Below are 20520 nucleotides of genomic sequence, written 5' to 3' on the forward strand. Positions count from 1 at the left end.
GGAAGAACCATCACAAACCTTTTCAAAAAGTGAATCCAATCTCCCCATCTCTCCAGCTCATGCCTGGGAGCTCTCACTCTGGAATGCAGTTTCTGGCCTCCTCAAAAGGTCATGCACTCAATGGTCTCAGGTTCTTTGTACATTTAGGGGCTCTTAGGGTGAAGTGGAGAGCACCACAAGCATCTCCTCCATCTTCACACGTTTTGTGTGTGTGTGTTGGAGCATCAGGAAGCAGAACATCGCCAGAGGTCCAGGTGTCCAATAAGCCCAACTGTTGCTTCAGGGGATAGAGCCCCCAGCAGTGCCTCTGAGCCTCTGAGGGTGGTGATTTTCTCACCTTTGAGCACTATGACCCCTTCAGAGTTCAAAGGGCTCTAATGGAAGAACACTTTGGGCTTTTTTGTTTGTTTGTATTTCCTTGAGGGCTTAGCGTTTATCTCAGATCCTTTTAGCTACAATTTTCAGCAGTTTTCTAAAAATTGCATCCATTGAACAAATATTTATGGAGCATCTATTATGTAAATTTGGAAGTGAGGACACAGAGAAGCTCTCTGACCTCATGGACACAATATGGTGTCCTTCATCTAGGAGAGAGAAAGACCTGGGACTACTCTCCTTGTCCTGCTGTGGAAGTGATAGTTGAACTTCACAACAGCCCTAGAGGAGCCATTCTTAGCTCCAATTTACAGATGAGGGAAACTGAGACTCAGAAAAGCACAATAACTTGCCAAAGAGATTACATGGCTGGTTAGAGGAATCCAACTGCCCCCCCCCCGCCCCGCTATGATTCCATCATCCACAGCACCTGAGAGGACGTGGTGAGGTGTGCCAGTCTCACCAAACAGGAATTGGCCAACTAAGTCATGTGGTCCAGCTGTCTGTTGTGTACACAAAGTTTCATGAAAACACGGCCACACCCATTTGTTCATGTATTTTCTTTGTCGGCTCTCCCACTACACCAAGAGGTTTGAGTAGTTGGCAACAGAAACCCACAGACAAAAAATTTGCTATCTGGCCCCCAAAAGATTTGCCATCCCTCCCCCTTTATTAGTGAAGGTAGTGAAAACTCCTGTAACAAACCCCCAAATTTTAGTGATTTAACACATTTTTCTCAAGTTTATTTTTCAGTCACACAAAAGCACAGCCAAGGTGTTCTGGGCATCCCAGTTAGGGGTGGGGTAAGGGCTTTGCTCCAGGGATCTAGGCTGAGCGTTGTTTTAAGGTCATCCTGGACAGACATATTCAGCCAGCAGGCAAGGAAAAAGAGAAAGGATCATACATAGGAGACTTTTATGGGCTGGATATGGAAGGGGCAGACATCAGTCATGTGACTGAATCTAAATCCAGAGGATATTGGGAACTGTAATATAATCAACTGATATGTCCAAGAAGAAAAGGACATAATTTTTGGTGAACACATAACAGCCTCCACTGCAATCCCTAAATGCTAATCATTCTTCCACCCATATACCTCATATAGAGTATACATGTATTTAATTTTTTTAAATTGAGTTCTTACCTTTCTGAGATACAAATTGAAAGAAATCATGTACAAGTGAAATGATATGGTGTCATAGATTTGCTTCAAAATAATCTGAGCGGGAGAAAGTACCATGAGAATATAAGATAGAACAAGATTGGCCATGAGTTTTGTTGAAGCTGGGTTATGGGTTTGTGAGGATTCTTTACTTTTTTTTGTTATTTAATATTTCTCATAATAAAAAAGTTTTTTAAGATTACCAAAACTACTCTTTGCTCTTGTAACAGTTTTCAGTAAGAAGAAAAAATAACAACAATAAAATCCTGTGGTAAGAGACTGCAAGATTCTCTTCAACAAAATACTCGCAAGGTGTTCTGGATTGTTATTAATTTCTCTTATTTTTTCCAAATATTCCAGTCAAATAAGTTTGTCTGCAAAAGAAATGGACCAAGAATACAAGATGAAATCTATGAGAGAAATAGTACAATCAAAAGACAGAAGAGTTAATACTTATAGGTCAGCCATCTACAGTAGGAATACTTTAAAGAAAGTGAACTTATTAAGTAAGGTCTATATAAAGACCCCACTTATTACGGTCATTAAACAAACACTGATTGGGGATCCCTGGGTGGTGCAGCGGTTTGGCGCCTGCCTTTGGCCCAGGGCACGATCCTGGAGACCCGGGATCGAATCCCACGTTGGGCTCCCGGTGCATGGAGCCTGCTTCTCCCTCTGCCTGTGTCTCTGCCTCTCTCTCTCTCTCTCTCTGTGACTATCATAAATAAATAAAAATTAAAATAAATAAATAAATAAACAAACAAACAAACAAACAAATACTGATTGAGCAACTATTCCATGCAGGGTGGTAAGCTCGGATCTAGAAATATAATGATGATGAGACGGGTGTCCCTGTCTTGCAGATTGTACTTATCAGGACAGCTGATACAAGCTGCTAGAGCAAACAGCCCTAAGTCACAATGGTTTTGAACAACAAAGTTTTATTTCTCACTGCTCAAGGTTAAATGCAGACACCCTTGGTCCCATAGCTCTCTTTTAAGCAGTAACTCAGATATTTGGGTTCCTGCCACCTCGAAGTCCTTTTTTATATAGAAAGGAAAGGTAGAGTGTATACAGTTGATCACTCGTGATATTTTAGGGCCAGACCTGGAAGTACCAGAGCTCTTTACAGCCCACCTAGACCCAGTGTTGTTTGAACATATTCTTTAACTGTGAACCCAAGAAGAAAACCGTATGCTAGAGGTAGGGAGGGATGTGTGCTCTGGAATGTTCTACTGTCGATGGTGATTCAGGTCTAGTGAGAAGGTAGATAGGCAAACAGACACATTCTACTGGGGCAAAGTAAGATCAATAATAAAGGTATGAGCTGCCTGGGTGGCTCAGTTGATTAAGCAGCCAACTTTTGATTTCAGCTCAGGCCATGATCTGAGGGTTTCTAAGACTGCTCCGTACTGTGTTGGGCTCTTTTCAGCTTTAGCCAAGAGTCTGGTTCAGACTCTCTCTCTCTTTATCTGCTCCTCCCCCCACTCACATTCTTTCTCTAAAATAAATAAAATCTGTAACAACAACAACAGCAAAAGTATGAATAACTACCCTGAGAACTCTTAAAAAGGAGGTAGGATTTTTTTAAAACTTTCATCAGCAATTGGTACAATTCCTGATAATAAATGTGCTTGCAACCTAACTTGCTCCAGCTATTAAATTTGTAATTCCTTTTCCACAAAAATTATAATCCAGTTTTTCCTAACCCCTAAAAAGCAGCCTGGTCTGGCAACTATAGTCACAGAGCATGGACGTTTATCAATGCTGGATGTGTGCTTACTAGAATATAAACTCACCTGGAATTTGGATCTCACAGCGTGAAAGGATTTTAATAGGATTCATTCATACATTTGTTCGACATTTTATAAAGACTTCTGTCCCCAAAATTCAATTTACAATTTTTACAACATTTTACAAAGACTTTGATCTCCAACTCACCCTTTACAAATTTACAAGAATTTACACTCACTGCAAGGACTTCTTTCCAGAGTTGTTGTTTTTTTTTTTTAAGTTATTTTTCCTTAGGATCCAAAAATGTTAATTTTAGATGAGAGAAGAGGCAATTGAGACTCACATGTGGGGACTGTGTGTGATGGAAATACAGGACACAGCAATGCCTGGATTCTAATTTAGACCAGCCTGCCTCAGGCAATAGAAAAGCCATTTGTCCCTGTGCGCCCACATCATAATCTGGCAGCCTTAAACTCTCGCTGCCTTTGGGGTTCTAGTTTGCCGTCTTAATTTATATATTTCATCATTGCGCTGATTCTCCCGCCCCCCTCTCCTTTCGAAGTGGCTCTAATTAGAAAACAGACAGGAGGATCCTTGTGGGGTCTGAAAACCGCTGAGATCCCCTCTTTGATCACCCATCTGAACTGCGGACCATCTATTGTTTCAAATCCACCCCCCCCCCCCCCCCCCCCCCCCCCGTGCTCCGGATGACAATTTAAAGCCTGGAGACTGCAATGGGACGCCTGAGGGAGGACCCGCGGCTTACACATCCGAAGCAAGCACTCGCTCCACACATCTTCCCTCTCTCCCCCCTACCACCACCCCCCCCCCAAATTACTGTAAAGGAAGACACCGAATGTTTTATAAACAGCTGCCAATTCATTAATAAAATGCTAGGGCTGGTTAGAATTTTAAAGATGCTCGCGGCGTCTCTAAAGGCAGCAACTAGCCTAGCCCTTCCTTCCCCGGACGCAAATTAAAACGTAAAACCATCACTAACCATCACTAACCATCACTAACCAACCATCACTAACCATCAGTAACCATCACTAACCATCACTAACCATCACTAACCAACCATCACTAACCATCAGTAACCATCAGTAACCATCACTAACCAACCATCACTAACCATCAGTAACCATCAGTAACCATCACTAACCATCACTAACCATCACTAACCATCACTAACCAACCATCACTAACCATCACTAACCATCAGTAACCAACCATCACTACCATCACTAACCATCACTAACCATCACTAACCAACCATCACTAACCATCACTAACCACTCATAACCAACCATCACTAACCACTCAGTAACCATCAGTAACCATCACTAACCATCACTAACCATCAGTAAACCATCACTAACCATCACTAACCATCACTAACCAACCATCACTAACCATCACTAACCATCAGTAACCATCACTAACCATCACTAACCATCACTAACCAACCATCAGTAACCATCAGTAAGCATCACTAACCATCACTAACCAACCATCACTAACCATCACTAACCATCACTAACCAACCATCACTAACCATCACTAACCATCACTAACCAACCATCACTAACCATCAGTAACCATCACTAACCATCACTAACCATCACTAACCATCACTAACCAACCATCACTAACCATCACTAAGCATCACTAAGCATCACTAACCATCACTAACCAACCATCACTAACCATCACTAACCATCACTAACCATCACTAACCTATCCTAATCCTTGCTACTTGAGTTCTACCAAATGCCACCGACTCAGACGAGGCGCCTTGCGTAAAGATACGAAGTCGGAAGGTGGTTGACTTAAGAATCTTCAGTTTGCAGTAAAAGGACAGAAACGAGGCGGGGGCGTGTAGGGGGGGGGAATTCATTTATTTAATTTCGGTCACCGAAGGAGAACCGGAAGGATCACTCCCGGCGCACCGGAGTCCCAGAAGCGAGGCAGGCTTGGAAATTTGCGAAACGAGCGTGTGCGGACGCCTGGGCTGAGGGCTCGGCCCGCGGGGAGGGCCCAGCTGGGCGGGCGCTGGGCAGGAGGGAGGCGGGAACCCGGCGGGAGGCGGGGGAGGCGCCGCATAAAAGGCCGCAGCCGGGCTGCGCGCTCGCCGCTCCGAGCCGCCCGGGAAGGCGGGAGCCGCGGCCGCACCGCGAGCGAGGGGCAGGCGCGCCGGCCCGCGGGGTCCGAGCCCAGCACCGGACCCAGTTCGCTCCCGCAGCCCCACCCGGGAGCCCCTGCGCTCGCCCCAGGCCCCCAGCGCGGCATGAGCGGCGCGCGGGAGCCCGAGGCTGCGGCGCGGTCATGAGGCGGTGGCCCGGGAGCGGCGGCTGTGCGAGCGCGGCCCCGAGGTCCCCTCCGGGAGCAGCGCCTCCGGGATGAGCCCCTGGGCCCACGGCTGCCCGGGCCGAGCCTGACCGCCCGCCGCGCCGCCGTCCCGGGACGCGCGCCAGAGCACCCCCGGCTCCCCGCCGCGCCACCTGCGCGCGCCACCCGACCGCCCCCAGCGGCCTCGCCTCGCCTCGCCTCGCCTCGCCTCGCCGCACCCCAGGCTCTACCCGGCGCCGCGCGAGCAGCGCTCCCCGGGGCCTCGCGGCCGGGAGCCGTCCGGGAGCCGTCCGGGAGCCGTGCGGGAGCGGGTGCCACGAGCGCCGAGTGCCCGAGCAGCCCCGCACACACGCACGCCGGCGTCGGCCAGGGGCGCACGGCGGCGGACGCACACCCGGCTCGTCCTCGTCCTCTGGGTCCTCCACCACAGCCCCGGCTCCACTCAGTCAATAAAGGCGTCCGAACGCGCCCAGGCACCCCGCGCACCCACAGCCCCGAGCCTAGTCCGCACAAGGTCCGCCCTCGCCTCGCCCTCGCCTCGCCCTCGCCCTCGCCCTCGCCCGCGACAGCGACGGCGACCTCGGCAGCACCTCGGCAGCGACCTCGGCAGCGGTGCGCGCACCTGGCGCAGCGCGGCAGGCGGACGCCGAGCCCGGGGCGCCCGGCACCGTGACAGCCCCGTGTGGCCGGGCCCTACCTGGAGCCGGCTCACCCCAGGACGGCGGGGCGGCAGCGCCTGGGCCCGAAGCGGAGAGCGCAGCGCGGGGAGGAGGGGAGGCGGCTCGTCGGGTGAGTGGCTCCGGGCGGCAAGGGCGGGGGAGCCGAGCGTGGAGGTAACTCCGGGCCGCCGCCGAAGCCCTCCTCCTCCTCCTCCCTCTCCTCCTCCTCCTCCTCCTCCTCCTCCTCCTCCCCGCGCTCCTCTGGCGGCCGCTCCCGCTCCAGCTGCGGCGGCGCGGCCACATCTGGGGCGCCCATGTGCGCTCGGGGGCTCGGCTGCGCCCGCCCCGCCGCCGCCCCCGCTGCCGCCGGCCCGCAGGGTGGTCCCCGGCCCCGCCCGGGCCCCGGGCTGCCCCCCTGCCCCGCCGCCCCCGCCGCCGCCGGGGAGTGCCGGGGTTTGCTCCGCAGTCGGCTTGGACGCCCCCGGCCCCGCCGTGGCTCCGCCGTGGTGCGGCGGCGGCGGCGGCGGCGGCGGCGGCGGCGGCTCCTGCTCCCCCGGCCCGGCGCGCCCCGCTGAGCCCAGCGCCAGCCCCGCGGGCCCGGGGAGCGGGGCCCCGGCGGGGGCCGAGGCGGGAGCCGCGCTGCCAGGCTCCCGGGCTCCAACTCCTCCTCCCCCGCCGCCGCCGCCCGCCGCGCCGGGTCCTAAAGCCGCGCGCCTCAAGAGGATGGTGCGCCTGGCGGCGGAGCTGCTGCTGCTGCTGGGGCTGCTGCTGCTCACGCTGCACATCACGGTGCTGCGCGGCTCGGGAGCCGCCGACGGGCCCGACGCGGCCGCGGGCAACGCCAGCCGGACCCCGCTGCAGGTGAGTGCGCCACCAGAGGGCGGCGGGGGCGCGCGGCCGCGGCCCCGGGTGGCGGGTGCTGGGCTAGAGCCCCCGCCCCACCCGAGAGCAGCCGGAGGGCGGCGCCCCGCGGGGACTGCGACGGCCCGCCTGAGGCCGAGGCGGAGCGGGGTGCGTGCCCGGGGCTGGGGCTGGGGCTGGGGCTGGACCTGCCCCGCGGTGTGCAGACGCTCCCCCCAGGGTCCGTCGCGGGTCAGGGACCCGGGGCGCGGGGCGCGGGGCTCGGGCGGGCGAAGCAGCGTGTGGAGGTCGTGCGGGTGCGCTCTGGGGCGCCGCCAGCGTCGGCTGGTCTTCTGGAGGCGAAGATGTTGCCCAGTGGGGAGCGGGAGCGGGAGCGGGAGGGGCTGGGCTGGAGAGAAAGAACCCCGGTGGGTCTGCTCCTTCGCAGAGCGACGCCGAAGGTCGGGGAATAACTTCCCGAGGAGAATGGCCGGACGCCCCCTGCCCGCCCGCGGGCCCTCCCCAGCCTGGCGCAGGGCGCAGTCAGGCCACCTGTCGCGCGTGCCGACCGGACCGCCTGGCGCCTCCAGCGTTCCGCTCCTTTGAGGGTTGCTTTGGGAATGGGATCCTGATGGTCCGCTCAGCTCCAGGCGGGGTGACGGGGTGGGGCGGGGGTCGCCCCTGGGGAGGAGATGGTCGGCTTCAAACACAAGGTCAGTTATGGCTTCAGAGTGGAGCATGGCTCAGGTAGGGATTTCCCGCCGCTGTCTTGGAAGAAGTTTTTCCTTGAGTCTAAGGGTGTTAACTACTGTCAGCTTGGAGCATGACCAGAAGTCAGAAAGGATTTTCCCAGGAAGCAGCGGGAATTTTCTGGCTCCTAAAATCTCTTCCCCACACCAGCCTCTCTAAAACTCTTTGCTCTGCAATGTCCACATAAGTAGTATTCGTTGTTCCCAAAGGGCTTTACAATTATTGCCCCCTGCTAATCCCTTTTTTTTAAAAAACATTTTCATGTGATTTTTGTGAAAGATTTTATTGTTAAAGAGAGAAGAATTCACTTAAATATTTCCATAGTCCTTACTGTGTGCCACTGTGTTAAGTGCTTTACAGAATTTCATTGATTTAATGAGGGTCTGTGCTGTTAATATGCCTCCTCTACAGATTCAAAAACTGAGGCACAGAGAGATTAGGAAACTTGCCAGAGTTCATACATTCCAAACTCTTGATTAAGCATTCCAAGTTTTCTCTCTGCCGGGGTGTCAGACTAAAGCAAGGCGATCCTTGCACACAAATGCAGAATCAGGAATGGAAAAGTGTACACCCCAGAACCTCCAGTTCTTTTAAATTTGGGATATTTCTGAAAATGTCCTAAGTTTGTGGGGTCTTCCCATCTTCTGTGGGCCAACAGCTACAATGACAGACTGATAGGATTCCTTTGGGGAAACTGAAGATACTCCCACTCTATAGACTGTGGTACACCCACCAGTCTAGCACTGTGGGCATAATTCTTAATATCCTCAAGATTTCTGGAGGTCATATTTTATACATGATGCTTTCTTTCCTCATGGACTCATGAAAAGCTGTAAAAATGATGGTCTATGGAAAAGTAAATTTGGCAGATTTCTTTATGAGGTGTTTGCTATCATTAGAATAACCTGGGGTTGGCCTTTTCTGACTGAACAGTAAGATAATGAGAGAAGCAGCTGGTGGAAGTGGCAACTGCAAATGGGAAGTGGATTAAATTCTCAAAGGGGCCTTTGGCTGAAGAATTTCCCCAAGAGGGCGAAAGCAATGGAGGATTTAGAAGGCATAGTGCTCCTAGGAATACATTGGGTCCCAAAGAGCTGCTAATCCACCGGCTTCAGCTTATCTTGTAATAGTGTTTGGTTATTCTGTCCACTAAATGCACTTATCCAGGCAGAATGATGAGTTTAACAGTTTCGTTCATAATTTTATTCTCTTTTGTAATTTGTTATTGTAAAAGTTTTATATTCTTCCTGACTGAAGTTATTTCTTTGGCTCTCCAAAGATACGATGATTTAAATGTAGAAAGAGAATATGTTCCACCAAGTGAAAAAGTCTGCAAAAGACTGTTTTGAGCCCCGGAAACTAAATTCACTAGTAGCAGGTGTATTTAAAACAAAACTAGGGATACTATATTCTTTCTGTTTACTGAGCATTCTTAACCCATCTTAAGCTCCATTTAAGTTTGTTAGCTCTGTGATATTTTATTTTATTTTATTTGTTGGCACTGTGATATTTAAAGTTGCTAAACTCATTCTTTGTAACTAGAAAGTTAATCCATTCTTATACTACATTTTTTGGTTATTTCTGCTTAAAATATTCAAAAACATGAGGTTACAGTTAGAAATGCACAACAGTTGGTTTACTTACCCAAACTGAAGTATATTTAGGATCATATAAAAAGAGATACTCCTATATTTAAGATCTGGTGGTTTTGACATATCAAGGACACCCAATAAAATAGTAGTAAGAATAACAACAATAATCGCTAAGATTTCTTGAGTGTCTTTTATGTGTCAGACACTATTCTTAGCACTTTACATCTATCAACAAATGTCTTGTGAATAAGCACTATCTGTTATCCCTGATTCAAATGAAAAAAAAACTGCTGTTAGTTAACTTGTCCAAGGGAGCACAGCTAGAAGCTGCTTAATTTATTTTTATTACTTTATAGTGTAAAAATCTTTGAGGAATATTTCTATTCCAACTTCTTAGCAAAGCCTTTGTGTTGGGTATGCGAGAGAGAAAGCCTTTTAACAACTTATATTTTCAAACACATCTTGGCAGTCTTATTGGGTTAAATATGAATATATATATATTTTTATATACACATACATTGATAACATTATATATATGTTAACATATGATATATGATAACATATATGTATATGTACACACACACATAACCATGATCTAACCCGATTTTGGGGGTAGTTTCAACATACTAGAGGATACCTTTTTTTGACTCTGTGACTGCTCCTGTACTGTAGGTATGCTATTATGAGGTGGCAGTAAAATGCTCTGAATGCACTAGATTTCATGTGGCTCATGAAAACAATGTTAGTCTTCATACTGTTTTCAGTATTTTAAAATATCTTACAAGAAATTGTCCAGTTGTCTGCAATAGCTGCATAAAAATGCATAGAATTGTGTACTTTTTTCACTTTTGAATGAAATCTTACCTCCTTATAGAAATAAGTGTCTCATGTTGATCAGATACTCAGATTAGTTCTTTCATGTCTTTAATTGATAATAGTAAGAAAACAATTATATTTAGTAAAAGCAGTCTGGAAGATAGAACATCCTAAAATATAAGATCCATGGGCAATAATAGTAATTATTATTATATGTCTTTTACTTTAAATTCAAATGATGGCCTCTCTACTAAATCTCAGTCAGATTTTAAACCATGAATTTCTACAGATTTTAAATAATAAAGCTAGACCTTATTAAAACAATGAAATGTAAGCAAGTATTATAAATCATCAAATTGATTATTTTTATAATACCATTAAAAGAATCCAAACTCTGAAATGTAATTAACTGTCTTTGTTCTCTGTCTCCTAACTACTGTCCTTAAGAGTTCTTTCTTCCTTTATCCCTTTACTTGCCTTCAATAAAACAGTTTAGCTTTTTGCACTCACTGCTTTTGATTCAAGAGGTTAACTGAACTATTTATAGCAGTAGAAGCAAAAGGAACATTTATTTTACTTAATACAAGTAAGTTTCCTTGTAATGATTCTGTGGGATTGATCATCTTTCCATGTCCATTTCACAGATAAGGAAATTGAGGCCTGGAGAGATTTGAGTAACTTGCGCAAGGCCACAGAGCTGTGGTGGGCAGGGCCAGGATTCAGCCCCAGGCAGGCAGTCTGTGGAGTCCAAGTTCTTTTCTCAGCAAGACTGCCAGCTCTGATCTGAGTCAACAGCTATTGTGTTTCTTGTTTCATGACTTGCCTGCTCATTTTTCAGGCAGGCTGTTTGCTCTTATCCCTGGAATTCTTTTGGATGACTGTCCCACTTAGCTATTACTATGTAACAAACCACCCCATTACTTACTGGCTAAAAATAACCACTATTTTATTAGCTCATCAGTTTGTGGGTCAGCGACTTGCTCTGGGCTCAGCTGAGTGGTTCTTCTGCTGATCTCACCTAGAATTACACATACGGCTGTAGCCTTGTTTTGGCTTGACATGAGCCTGATAGTCCAAGATGACCTCACTCACATATCTGATGCTTGATGCAGGCTGTTGTCACTTCAGCTCTCTCTCGAGTCTTTCATCTTCAAGGAAGCTATAGCCTGCATGGCTTTATATGGTGGACTTAGAGCTGCAAGAGAGTAAAAGCAGAAATTGCAAGACCTCTTGAATGAACTTATACAACCTCAGCTACAAACAAATCACTAGAGCCCAGACAAATCACTGGGTCAATTCAGAGTCTAGGGGACGGGAAATAGACTCCTCTTGATTAGAGGACCAACAAAGTAACATTGCAAAGGAGCATGTGTACAGGGTACAGGAATTATTGTAGGCATCTTTGCAAAATATCTATCATATTGACCTTTTGTCTCATTGACCTTTATCTCATGTTTAGACCGATCTTCCACTCATCTTTTAATATTGTTTCTGCTGCCTTTAGCCATGCAAAAACTTTCTGTTTTAAATGCAAGCAACTCTGAGTCATTTCACTTATGACTTTTGGTTTTTCTTGCCCTACTTAAGAAAGAGTTCCTTGAATAAAGGTTGTCAAAATCTTTAAATATATTTTGCTCTAACCATTTTATAGTTTTTTATTGTTATTGATGCTGTCGTTGTTTAGAACAACAATCTATTTTGGAGTTATTTGTGGGTTTAAGGTTGAAGATAAAGATACAGCTTTGGGTTTTGTCCAAGTGTGTACTTGTCCTGTCATACCTAGGTTTGGTTACTGTTGTGAGTAGGGTTTTATTTTTTTGCTGTTGTTATAGTCTCCAGTTTGTTAGTTCTGGTATCTAGGAAAGCTATAGAAATATATGCTTACTTTTCTTGGTGTATGCATGAAAGCTAGAAATATCCATTTCAGTAGTGGGATCATTAGATTCTCATGAGATGAGTTGAAAATCTTCATTTTTTTTTCACCTTAGCACTTTAAATAAGAACTATCTTTTTTATGATATCATTAGAATTCGTTCATAAAACCCTTTTGGGCTTGGTACATCTTTACTTGATATCTCTGATTAACACTCTATGTTATTCCACAGTCAATAGTCTATTCAGATAATGTAATTTCTTTTTAGTCAATTTTGGTAAATTACATTTTCCCAGAAAATCATAGATTTTTGCATACTGATAAATTAGATAAATTAGACTTCCTCAGTGTAAGGTTTGTACATAGTACAAACATATTTTGCAAATATTTCATCACTGTATATTCTTATGCTGTACAATCTTACATGTCTTTGTAAGACCTATCAGATCAAGATTGTTAATTATATTATGAAATATATTAGTGTTTATGAATATATGAAAACCCTCAACTCTTGATATTGTCTACTTATCTGCTAATTCCTCAAGAAAATTAATTTCATTTTTTTCCTAATGTTGTGGATTTGACTATTTCTCATAATCCCATTAATTTTTGCTTTACTTGTTTAGAATCCATGGTGTTAGGACATAAAATGTCCTTTTTGGTGGTTTTATTTTATCAAGATGAAATTCCTTATTTATCATATTATTGACTTTTGCCTTCAATACTTTTTTTATTTGATATTAATGTTGCAACTCTTGCTTTATTTTTTTCTTCTGGGATTTGAGTGTCTTTTAAATATCTCTCTTGTTAATAACCAAGAGCCAAATTTTCTTTCTCCATGCAATAATCAGTGAATTTACCTCATTTATATTTATTATGATTACTGATAGATTTGAAGATATTTTCCCCATTTTATGCAGTATTCTCAAATTTCCAATTTTTTTTCCATTTTGCCTCATACCCTCCAATATATTATCAGTGTGACCTTTGGCAAGAGAGTTAGCATATGTCTTAATTACTCCTCTATAAATTAGTGTAATAATGATTTCCAAGTGCTATTGTAAAAGTTAAAGCACTGAATGATGCTAAGTACTTTATTAGCACACAAACATTCAATAAGTATTTAAACACTATTTACTTTGTTCGTTCTTCCTTTAGTTTTGAAAGTTTCTATTGCTGTTACTCTTAATATTCTAACAAATTTGAACTGACACTTTTCTGTCAGTGCTGAAAATCAATCTGTATTTATAAACTAAACCCCCCAAAGTAAGATTCTGACATGCCTTTTTAATTATCTAGACCTAGCTATAAGATTTACTTATTTCTTTATCTGCTGTTGCTGCTGCTTGAATCTCATATTTTCATCTTTTATTTTATTGGAAAACATTCTCAAAAATTTATTTTAGAAAGTTTTTATCAAAGGCTAACCTCTCTGAGATCCAAAATTTTTTAACATATCTTTATTTGGTTCTCACACTTAAATGCTAATTTGGCATTTGGTTGTGTTCCATATTGTTTCCTGTCAGGATTTTGAAGATAAAATCCAATTTTATTACCCCATCTCATGTTTCATTCAAAAGCCTGATGCTGTATCTTTGTAGATGACTATTTTTTTTTACCTAGAAGCTTTTAGGATTTTTCACTTTATTCATAATGTTAGAAATGTCATCATATTGTGTTTAGATTTAAGGCTTTTAGTTAATTAGTTCTGGTTAGCACTCAGTGGACGCTTTAAATCTGAAGCTCCAAATTTGTCTTCATCTTGAGGATATTTGAGTAATTTCTTTGCTTACGCACTCTTTAATCAGTTTCCTGTCCTCACCTTTTCCTCCTAGCTTCTAGATCTTTGCTACTCCTCTCTTCTCCTCACTCCTCTCCTCTCTCCTTTCCTTTCCTCTTCTTCCCTTCTCCTTCTCCCCTCCTCTCCTCCTCTTCTTCATTCTTTTTGTCTCTCAACATTTTTAAAGCGTTTTATAAAAAATAATGAATATAATATGCATACAATAAAGTAACTGAGTCTTAAAAGTTCAGTTCCATTTTTGACAATTTTATATGTCCATGTAGCCACCATCAAAATTAGGATATAGAATGTCCACATCATCTGAGAAAGTCTTCCAGTAAATCATTTTAGGCAATTCACTCCTTCCAGAGGCAACCAGTGTCTGACCTCTATCATCATAGTTTGCCTGTTCCAGATCTTCATACAGATGGAACCATACTGTGTACATTTTTGTGTATGTGTCTGTCTTCTTTTGCTCAACATAATGATTTTGGGATTCATTTGTGTGGGTGTGCATATCAGTAGATTTCTCTAATTTATTGTAGAGTAGTGTTCCATTGTGTAACTATATCACAATTTGTTTATCCACCCCCACCATTGGTAAAACTTTGAGTTGTTTCCATTGCTCTTGGATTTTTTTTTTAAAGCCATGGAACATTCTTGTACAAACCTTACTGTGAATATATGTTTTCATGTCTTATGAGTAGATACTTAGTAGTGCCACTGACATAGCCTCTATTCTTCATATTATTATAGGAATTCCACCAAAGAAACTCACTTTTTACAGAGATTTTTCTTCACTTTCTCAGCTCTGTAGTGTTTCATTTTCAATTGGTTACCATTTATTCCATGTCAACTTCTTGTAGGTGAACCTTCTCAGCTTGTAAAGCTTACATTTCATTGTCTGTTGTGGATTTATTTATTTATTTTTATTTCATTTGCCTTTTCAGTAAGATTTGGGGAGGGAAAAGAAGTAAATGAAAATGCTTGGTCTGCCACCTTGAAGTGAAGTACTATAATTTTATTTCTTAATTTAATTTTCCTTTATACAAACCAGAAGAAAGTTTTATTGTTTGTGTAACCCCTTTGTTCATCCTTTCCCAGCCATGTTCTAAAAGGCATTGATCTTTGAGTCTGGGGGACACTCTTAGAAGTCATGAGAACTATCCATTCCGTAACAGATAATCTATTTTGGTTTTAAAGTCTCCAAAGGAAAGAATCCCACAATCTTCTGTATGTCTTACAAGTATTTCTTTTCACAACCTTCAGTGTCACAGTATTTTTTCTCTGATGTGTCCTTTGCATCTTTTATGCTACATCTTAATTTCATGTTTGCTCTTTTTATCACTATTTACTCACTTTTCAAAAAAGCATCTCATTCAGGACTTGAAGACTGTTTTTTTTAATAGTTTTTTTTTTTTTAACCTGTCTGCACTGGTGTTCTTCTATAGTGTTTAATGGGTTCTGTGGTTTCCTCTTTCTCTCCCATCTTCTGAGAATATCTTTCTTCTGCAACCCTTCGCTCAGAATTCTTTTATTTATAAAAAAAAAAAGAGAGAGATGGTGATGAAGCCTCTTTCTTCAGTGACATCTAAGGGTGTCCCTGTCTGTACTCATTTCCTGAAAGACAGAAGATTTCTTTAGGGGATGGGATAGTGGTGTCAATTTAATGCCCAGAATGATATGCTGTGAGTTTAAGAAATAGCAAAGGAATGTGCTATTAAGAAACATATATCATTTTGCATTTTATTTAAATTTTCTCTGTATTCCACTTCCATAGGAACTTCAAAGAAGCTGTAAACATAAAAGATAAAATTTAATTTCTTTCTTTCTGTGGCTTATGAGTCCAGAGATTAGATGGAGTACAATATTAATAAAGTCAGCATGCTAGTGCCCAGTGTTCCACTCACTGTCCACTGTGGTTACTGGCCTAATAACATAACCTTATGGCTTCTTCCCTTCTCTGCCTCTTTCCTCTTCCCCTACCAAAATTTCCTGGGGTCATGTCCCAAATATACTTCTTGCTTTTTGTCTAAGAGTTTCTTTGTGGAAGAGAGCCCAAGTTAAATGAAGCACTACTCAAACCATAGGGATGGTGACCACTTCTCTAGGAAGTGATGATGTAAGAAATGTACAGGGCAGAGTTTCCATGAGGCACTTGCTACTTCTTGCTGTCATTAACGAAGTTGAAGCCTACTAATCTCAGAAAGGTATGCACTGTGGGCAGCAACAGAATCAAGCTATGCCATGCTCTCCCAGAACAGCTGGGAAGATGGGAATTCCAAAATTGTAGGAATGGGAAAGATCAGGGCTGGGCAAACCCTCAAATTCCTGGTGTTTAAAGAGATAACTGGTCTTTTTTCTCCTGAAAGCCCCAATTCCATGCTTGTTTGCTCTTTTAAGTAGGAGGATGAGTGGCAATAGAAAGTGCTCAAAGGTGTGTGGGATTGTCATCTAATGCCTAAAAAAGGGAGAGGCCAAAGTGCCTTGATAAATATAGCTTCTCATCAACTCCCCAGGCACCAGTCAGCATGTGTCACTGAAAAGTTGTTTCTGTAAACTGAGTAGAAATAAAAACAGTAGGCTAACTACTCCTTCTTCCTGTTGACCTGACCTATGCACATTTTGGTAAACCAAGTCATCTTGCATAGAGCACTGTCTGTGTGACTGGTATACCTCTGTAAGAAAGCAATACTCCCTGGCCCCCTCATAAGGACAGTGCTGCAGGGCCAATAGAATAGAAGGGTTTCTGTCTTCAAGTTTGGGGCCCTGGGCTGCTAGACTCACTGTTTGGGGCACCCCAATCCCCAGATATTCACATAAGTGACCTGGAAAAAGGAAAGCAGACTGTGAATGCAATAGGCCACTTCCTGGACACCACATCTCCGTTTTCAAAAATAATAAGATGTGGCTAGAATCTATATGAAGGATCCAGGCAATCTGGAAATGATGTCATAGGCCACCCAGGTGTTAACTTACTCCCACTGGCATCCAGATAGAATATTCATGCCAGTGCCAATGAAACAAATGAAAAACATGCCTTGGCTCCCAGCTACCTTTCAGAGGTAGGGATGGGGAGAGACTAGGGAGGAAAATAGCAACTCTGTTGTTATTTCTTAAATTACAGCTTTATTGAGGTGTGATTGATGTACAGTGAACCATGCATATTTAAAGTGAACGATCTGACGAGTTTTGGCACCTGTGATATCATCAGGATGATGAATTAATCTGTCATCTCCAAAAGTTTATTTGTGCTCTCTTGTGATTCTTCCCTCATTCTCCAGCAATCTCCAGGCTACTGAGCTTCCTCTTGTCACTATCAATTTGTTTTTGCATTTCCTACATTTTTATTTAAGTAGAATCATACAGAATGTATGGTTTTTTGCTTACCATAATGATTTTGAGAATCATCCATGTTGTTTTATGCACAAAGCATTTAATCCTTTTTATTGCCAATTAGTATTCTACTGTATGCATACAATATGTTTATCCATTCATCCACTGAAGCACATTTAGGCTGTTTCCAATTTGGGCCTATTAAAATAAAGATGCTATGAATATTCAGGTATAAGTCTTTGCATGAACATATGCTTTCATTTCTCCTGTGTGAATACTTAGGAGCAGAATGGCTCGGTCACATGATAGGTATATGTTTAGCTTAATTAGGAAATTGTGGCAATCTTTTTAAGGCACTCATATAACATGTTTAGGATTTTTAGTAATCCCTGGACACCACTGGAAATCTTCAGAATATTTGGAAGTTGAGTCTCAGGATGAGCTCTTCCTACAGTTAAAACATTTGTAGATTGTAATCTATAATATACAGTTGAGTCTTAAATGATGCAAGGGTTAGGGGCACCAGCTCCTCCCTCCCTGCCCAGTTGAAAATCCATATGTAACTTCTGACTCCCCCAAAACCTAACTATCAATAGCCTGCTGTTGACCAGAAGCCTTACTGCTAACATAAATAATTAACACATATGTTGTATTTATACATACTATATACTGTACCCTTACAATCAAGTAAGCTGGAGAAAGAAATTGTTATTAAGAAAATCATAAGGAAGAAAAAATACATTTACAGTACCCTACTGTATTTATCAATAAAAATCAATAAAAAATCCACATAGGAGGACCCATGCAGTTCAGCCCCTGTTGTTCAGGAGTCAACTGTATTATGAAAAAGTGAAGGAAGGAGAGAAGATATTGTCTCTTTGGAGAGAATTCTCCTATTTTTTCAAGATGCCCAAAGTACAAAAATTTTATGGGGCTCCATTCTCCAGGTGATGGTGGTAGAAGAAGTTAGGTACTGGACCAAAAAAAAAAAAAAAAGGTTGCAAAGACGTCCCAGCAGAAGCCTGGGCTTCCCCCCAAAAGCTGTTGTCCCTTGTGCCCTTCATCTTCCTGCCCCGCCCCCCCCCCCCGCCCTCCCTAACTAGAAATTAAGAAAACCAGAAATAGATTTTGTATCTCTTGCCTGGGGACTCAATTACATTGTGACTTGGAAATCTGGTATTGGTTATGAGCCCCAAATGAATTGGAAACCAGTTTTATTGCTGGGAACCTTCAAATTCCAGGAAGTAGAAAGGGCAAAAAGTAAAAAAGGGGAGATCTCATTAGGTGATTCTAATCCCTAGCCCATGAAGTGGGCTGAGGAACTGTTAACATGAGCTGACCTCCAGGCTACACTAGATGTTAAAAGAGAGCGCTCAGGGTTAGAAACCCACCCACAGTTCTCATCAGAGGGAAGGGACTGGCCTTCCCTCATGGATCCACTGCCCTGATGTTCACAGGTGCAGTTGTAGCTCAGAGACACAAATGAGAGGCTCGGGATAAGTACTCTGCCTTTGCACCCAGAGCAGGTTCCTGTTCTGTGGAGCAGTAGCTGTATCCCCTGGGATCTCCTTAGGAAATAAGCATCTCAGGGCTCACCCAGAACAACTGAGTTAGGACCTACATTTTAATAAGGGCCCCAGGCTAACCATAAGCTTAGCCCAGTTTAAGAAGTACCATTCAAGATGCTTATCTTGCAAGTTGCAAAGTCCCAGAAAAGACTTAGTACAGGTCAGGGATTATTATGCTGCATAACAAAGTACCCCCAAATTCAGTGGCTGTAACGATAAACGTGTATTCTCATGCTCATGGATCTGCAGGTCATTCGGGGTTCAGGAGAGCTAGGCAGGCTAGGATCCAAGCTGTGGGTTGAGTCTGGGTGTCTTCCATGTGTCTCCCATACTTCTGCAACCAGCAGGCTACCTGCCGCATGTTCCTCTCATGACCGTGAAAACACACAGTATGGCAGAGGCAACAAGCACTCTTGGGCCTTTGCTGGGGCCACATCATTCTTTCAGCACAAATTAGTCATTAGGCTTAACAGAGTGGCCCATCACAGGCTTTGGATTTGTTTCAACTCCACTTCTGCTTCTCACTAACATGTGTACCCTTAGGCAAAAATTGCACACTTCACTGCACTTCTCTATCCTGTTCAGTAAAATGGGATAATAGTAATATAGCTATCACTAGGAGCATATACTGTTGCAAGGACCATCCTTGATGTACAGGAATGATTTAACTCATGGGTATTGGTATGTTAGAGCTGTGTGACCTTGGGCGATTCAACTCTCTTCATTTCATTTCCTTTATCTAAAAATAGACATCCTGTTGGGATCATTCTAATTTTTGAACCCCATTTTCAAAACTAATAATGATGAAGCAAAGGCTAACACTGAGCATTGACTCTGTGTCAGGCACTGCTATAAAGACTATATGTATTTACACCTTTAATTCATGAAATAGCCCAATGGGGACTATTTCTACTTAGCAGCTGAAGAAGCTGAAGCAAAGCAGTGTCAGGAAATCAAAGTTTATCATCTGATTGTTCAGAGCACCTCATGTGGAGGGAGAGATATCACAATACTGATGGAGTCCAGGCTGGCTCCATGTGGCTGACATATTCTGCCTCCCACCAATCAGGGATGCTTCTGAAAAGGCTATTCTTGGCTTCTTCTCCCATGTGGGAGAAGGAAAAGAAAGCAGGGACAGCTTGACAGAAGAGACTGGGAAAGCAGCAGCCCTCCTATTTCAACGGAGGCGCGCTCCCCACCCCACCCCACCCACCACGAGGCCACATCCGAAGCAGATGCTGGATGGATGTGATGATCGTTTCCAGTGGGACCCAGCCATCACCTAGGGAGCCCAGGAGGAGTGTGTTGTTGAGGAGTCCAGCCTGGCTCTGGGCCAGCATCAGGCCAAGGAGAAGGGTGGGGCCTGAAGGACCCTGCCTCTGAGAACCTAGAAGTAGAAAAGGCTGTGGATTTCTAGCAGCACAGAATTCTGCCAACTGAAGGTTGTGTCTGAGTCAAGAAATGCAGGTCTTCCTTCTGAATGCCCTCCCTTGTGCAGTCTCATTGCTTAAAAATCGTGTGCTCCATGGTAGGGATGGAACTGTGCCCGCAAATATGTTATTCATCACTCACAGAGCCTTAACAGTTTAAGCCTGCAACCACTTCCTTGATGAAGGGACACCCTTTCTTACCTTCCTTTCCCAGACATAACAAGAGTATCAGGACGTGTCTGGGGGACAGGAGTTC

At 44.1% G+C, this 20520-nt stretch overlaps 1 protein-coding gene across 1 annotated transcript in view; it reads left to right on the plus strand.

The window, feature by feature from the left end:
* The first annotated feature begins 5714 nt into the window (after nucleotides 1–5714).
* The window catches only part of ISM1 (isthmin 1), a 73332-nt gene continuing 58526 nt past the window's right edge, over nucleotides 5715–20520 (plus strand). The window contains exon 1 of the mRNA XM_041732425.1: nucleotides 5715–7140. Within this exon, the coding sequence (XP_041588359.1) occupies nucleotides 7003–7140 (138 nt within the window). The 5' untranslated portion in view covers nucleotides 5715–7002. The remainder of the gene's footprint in view (nucleotides 7141–20520) is intronic.

Source organism: Vulpes lagopus, chromosome 18 (genome assembly GCF_018345385.1).
Source record: "Vulpes lagopus strain Blue_001 chromosome 18, ASM1834538v1, whole genome shotgun sequence".
NCBI lineage: Eukaryota > Metazoa > Chordata > Mammalia > Carnivora > Canidae > Vulpes > Vulpes lagopus.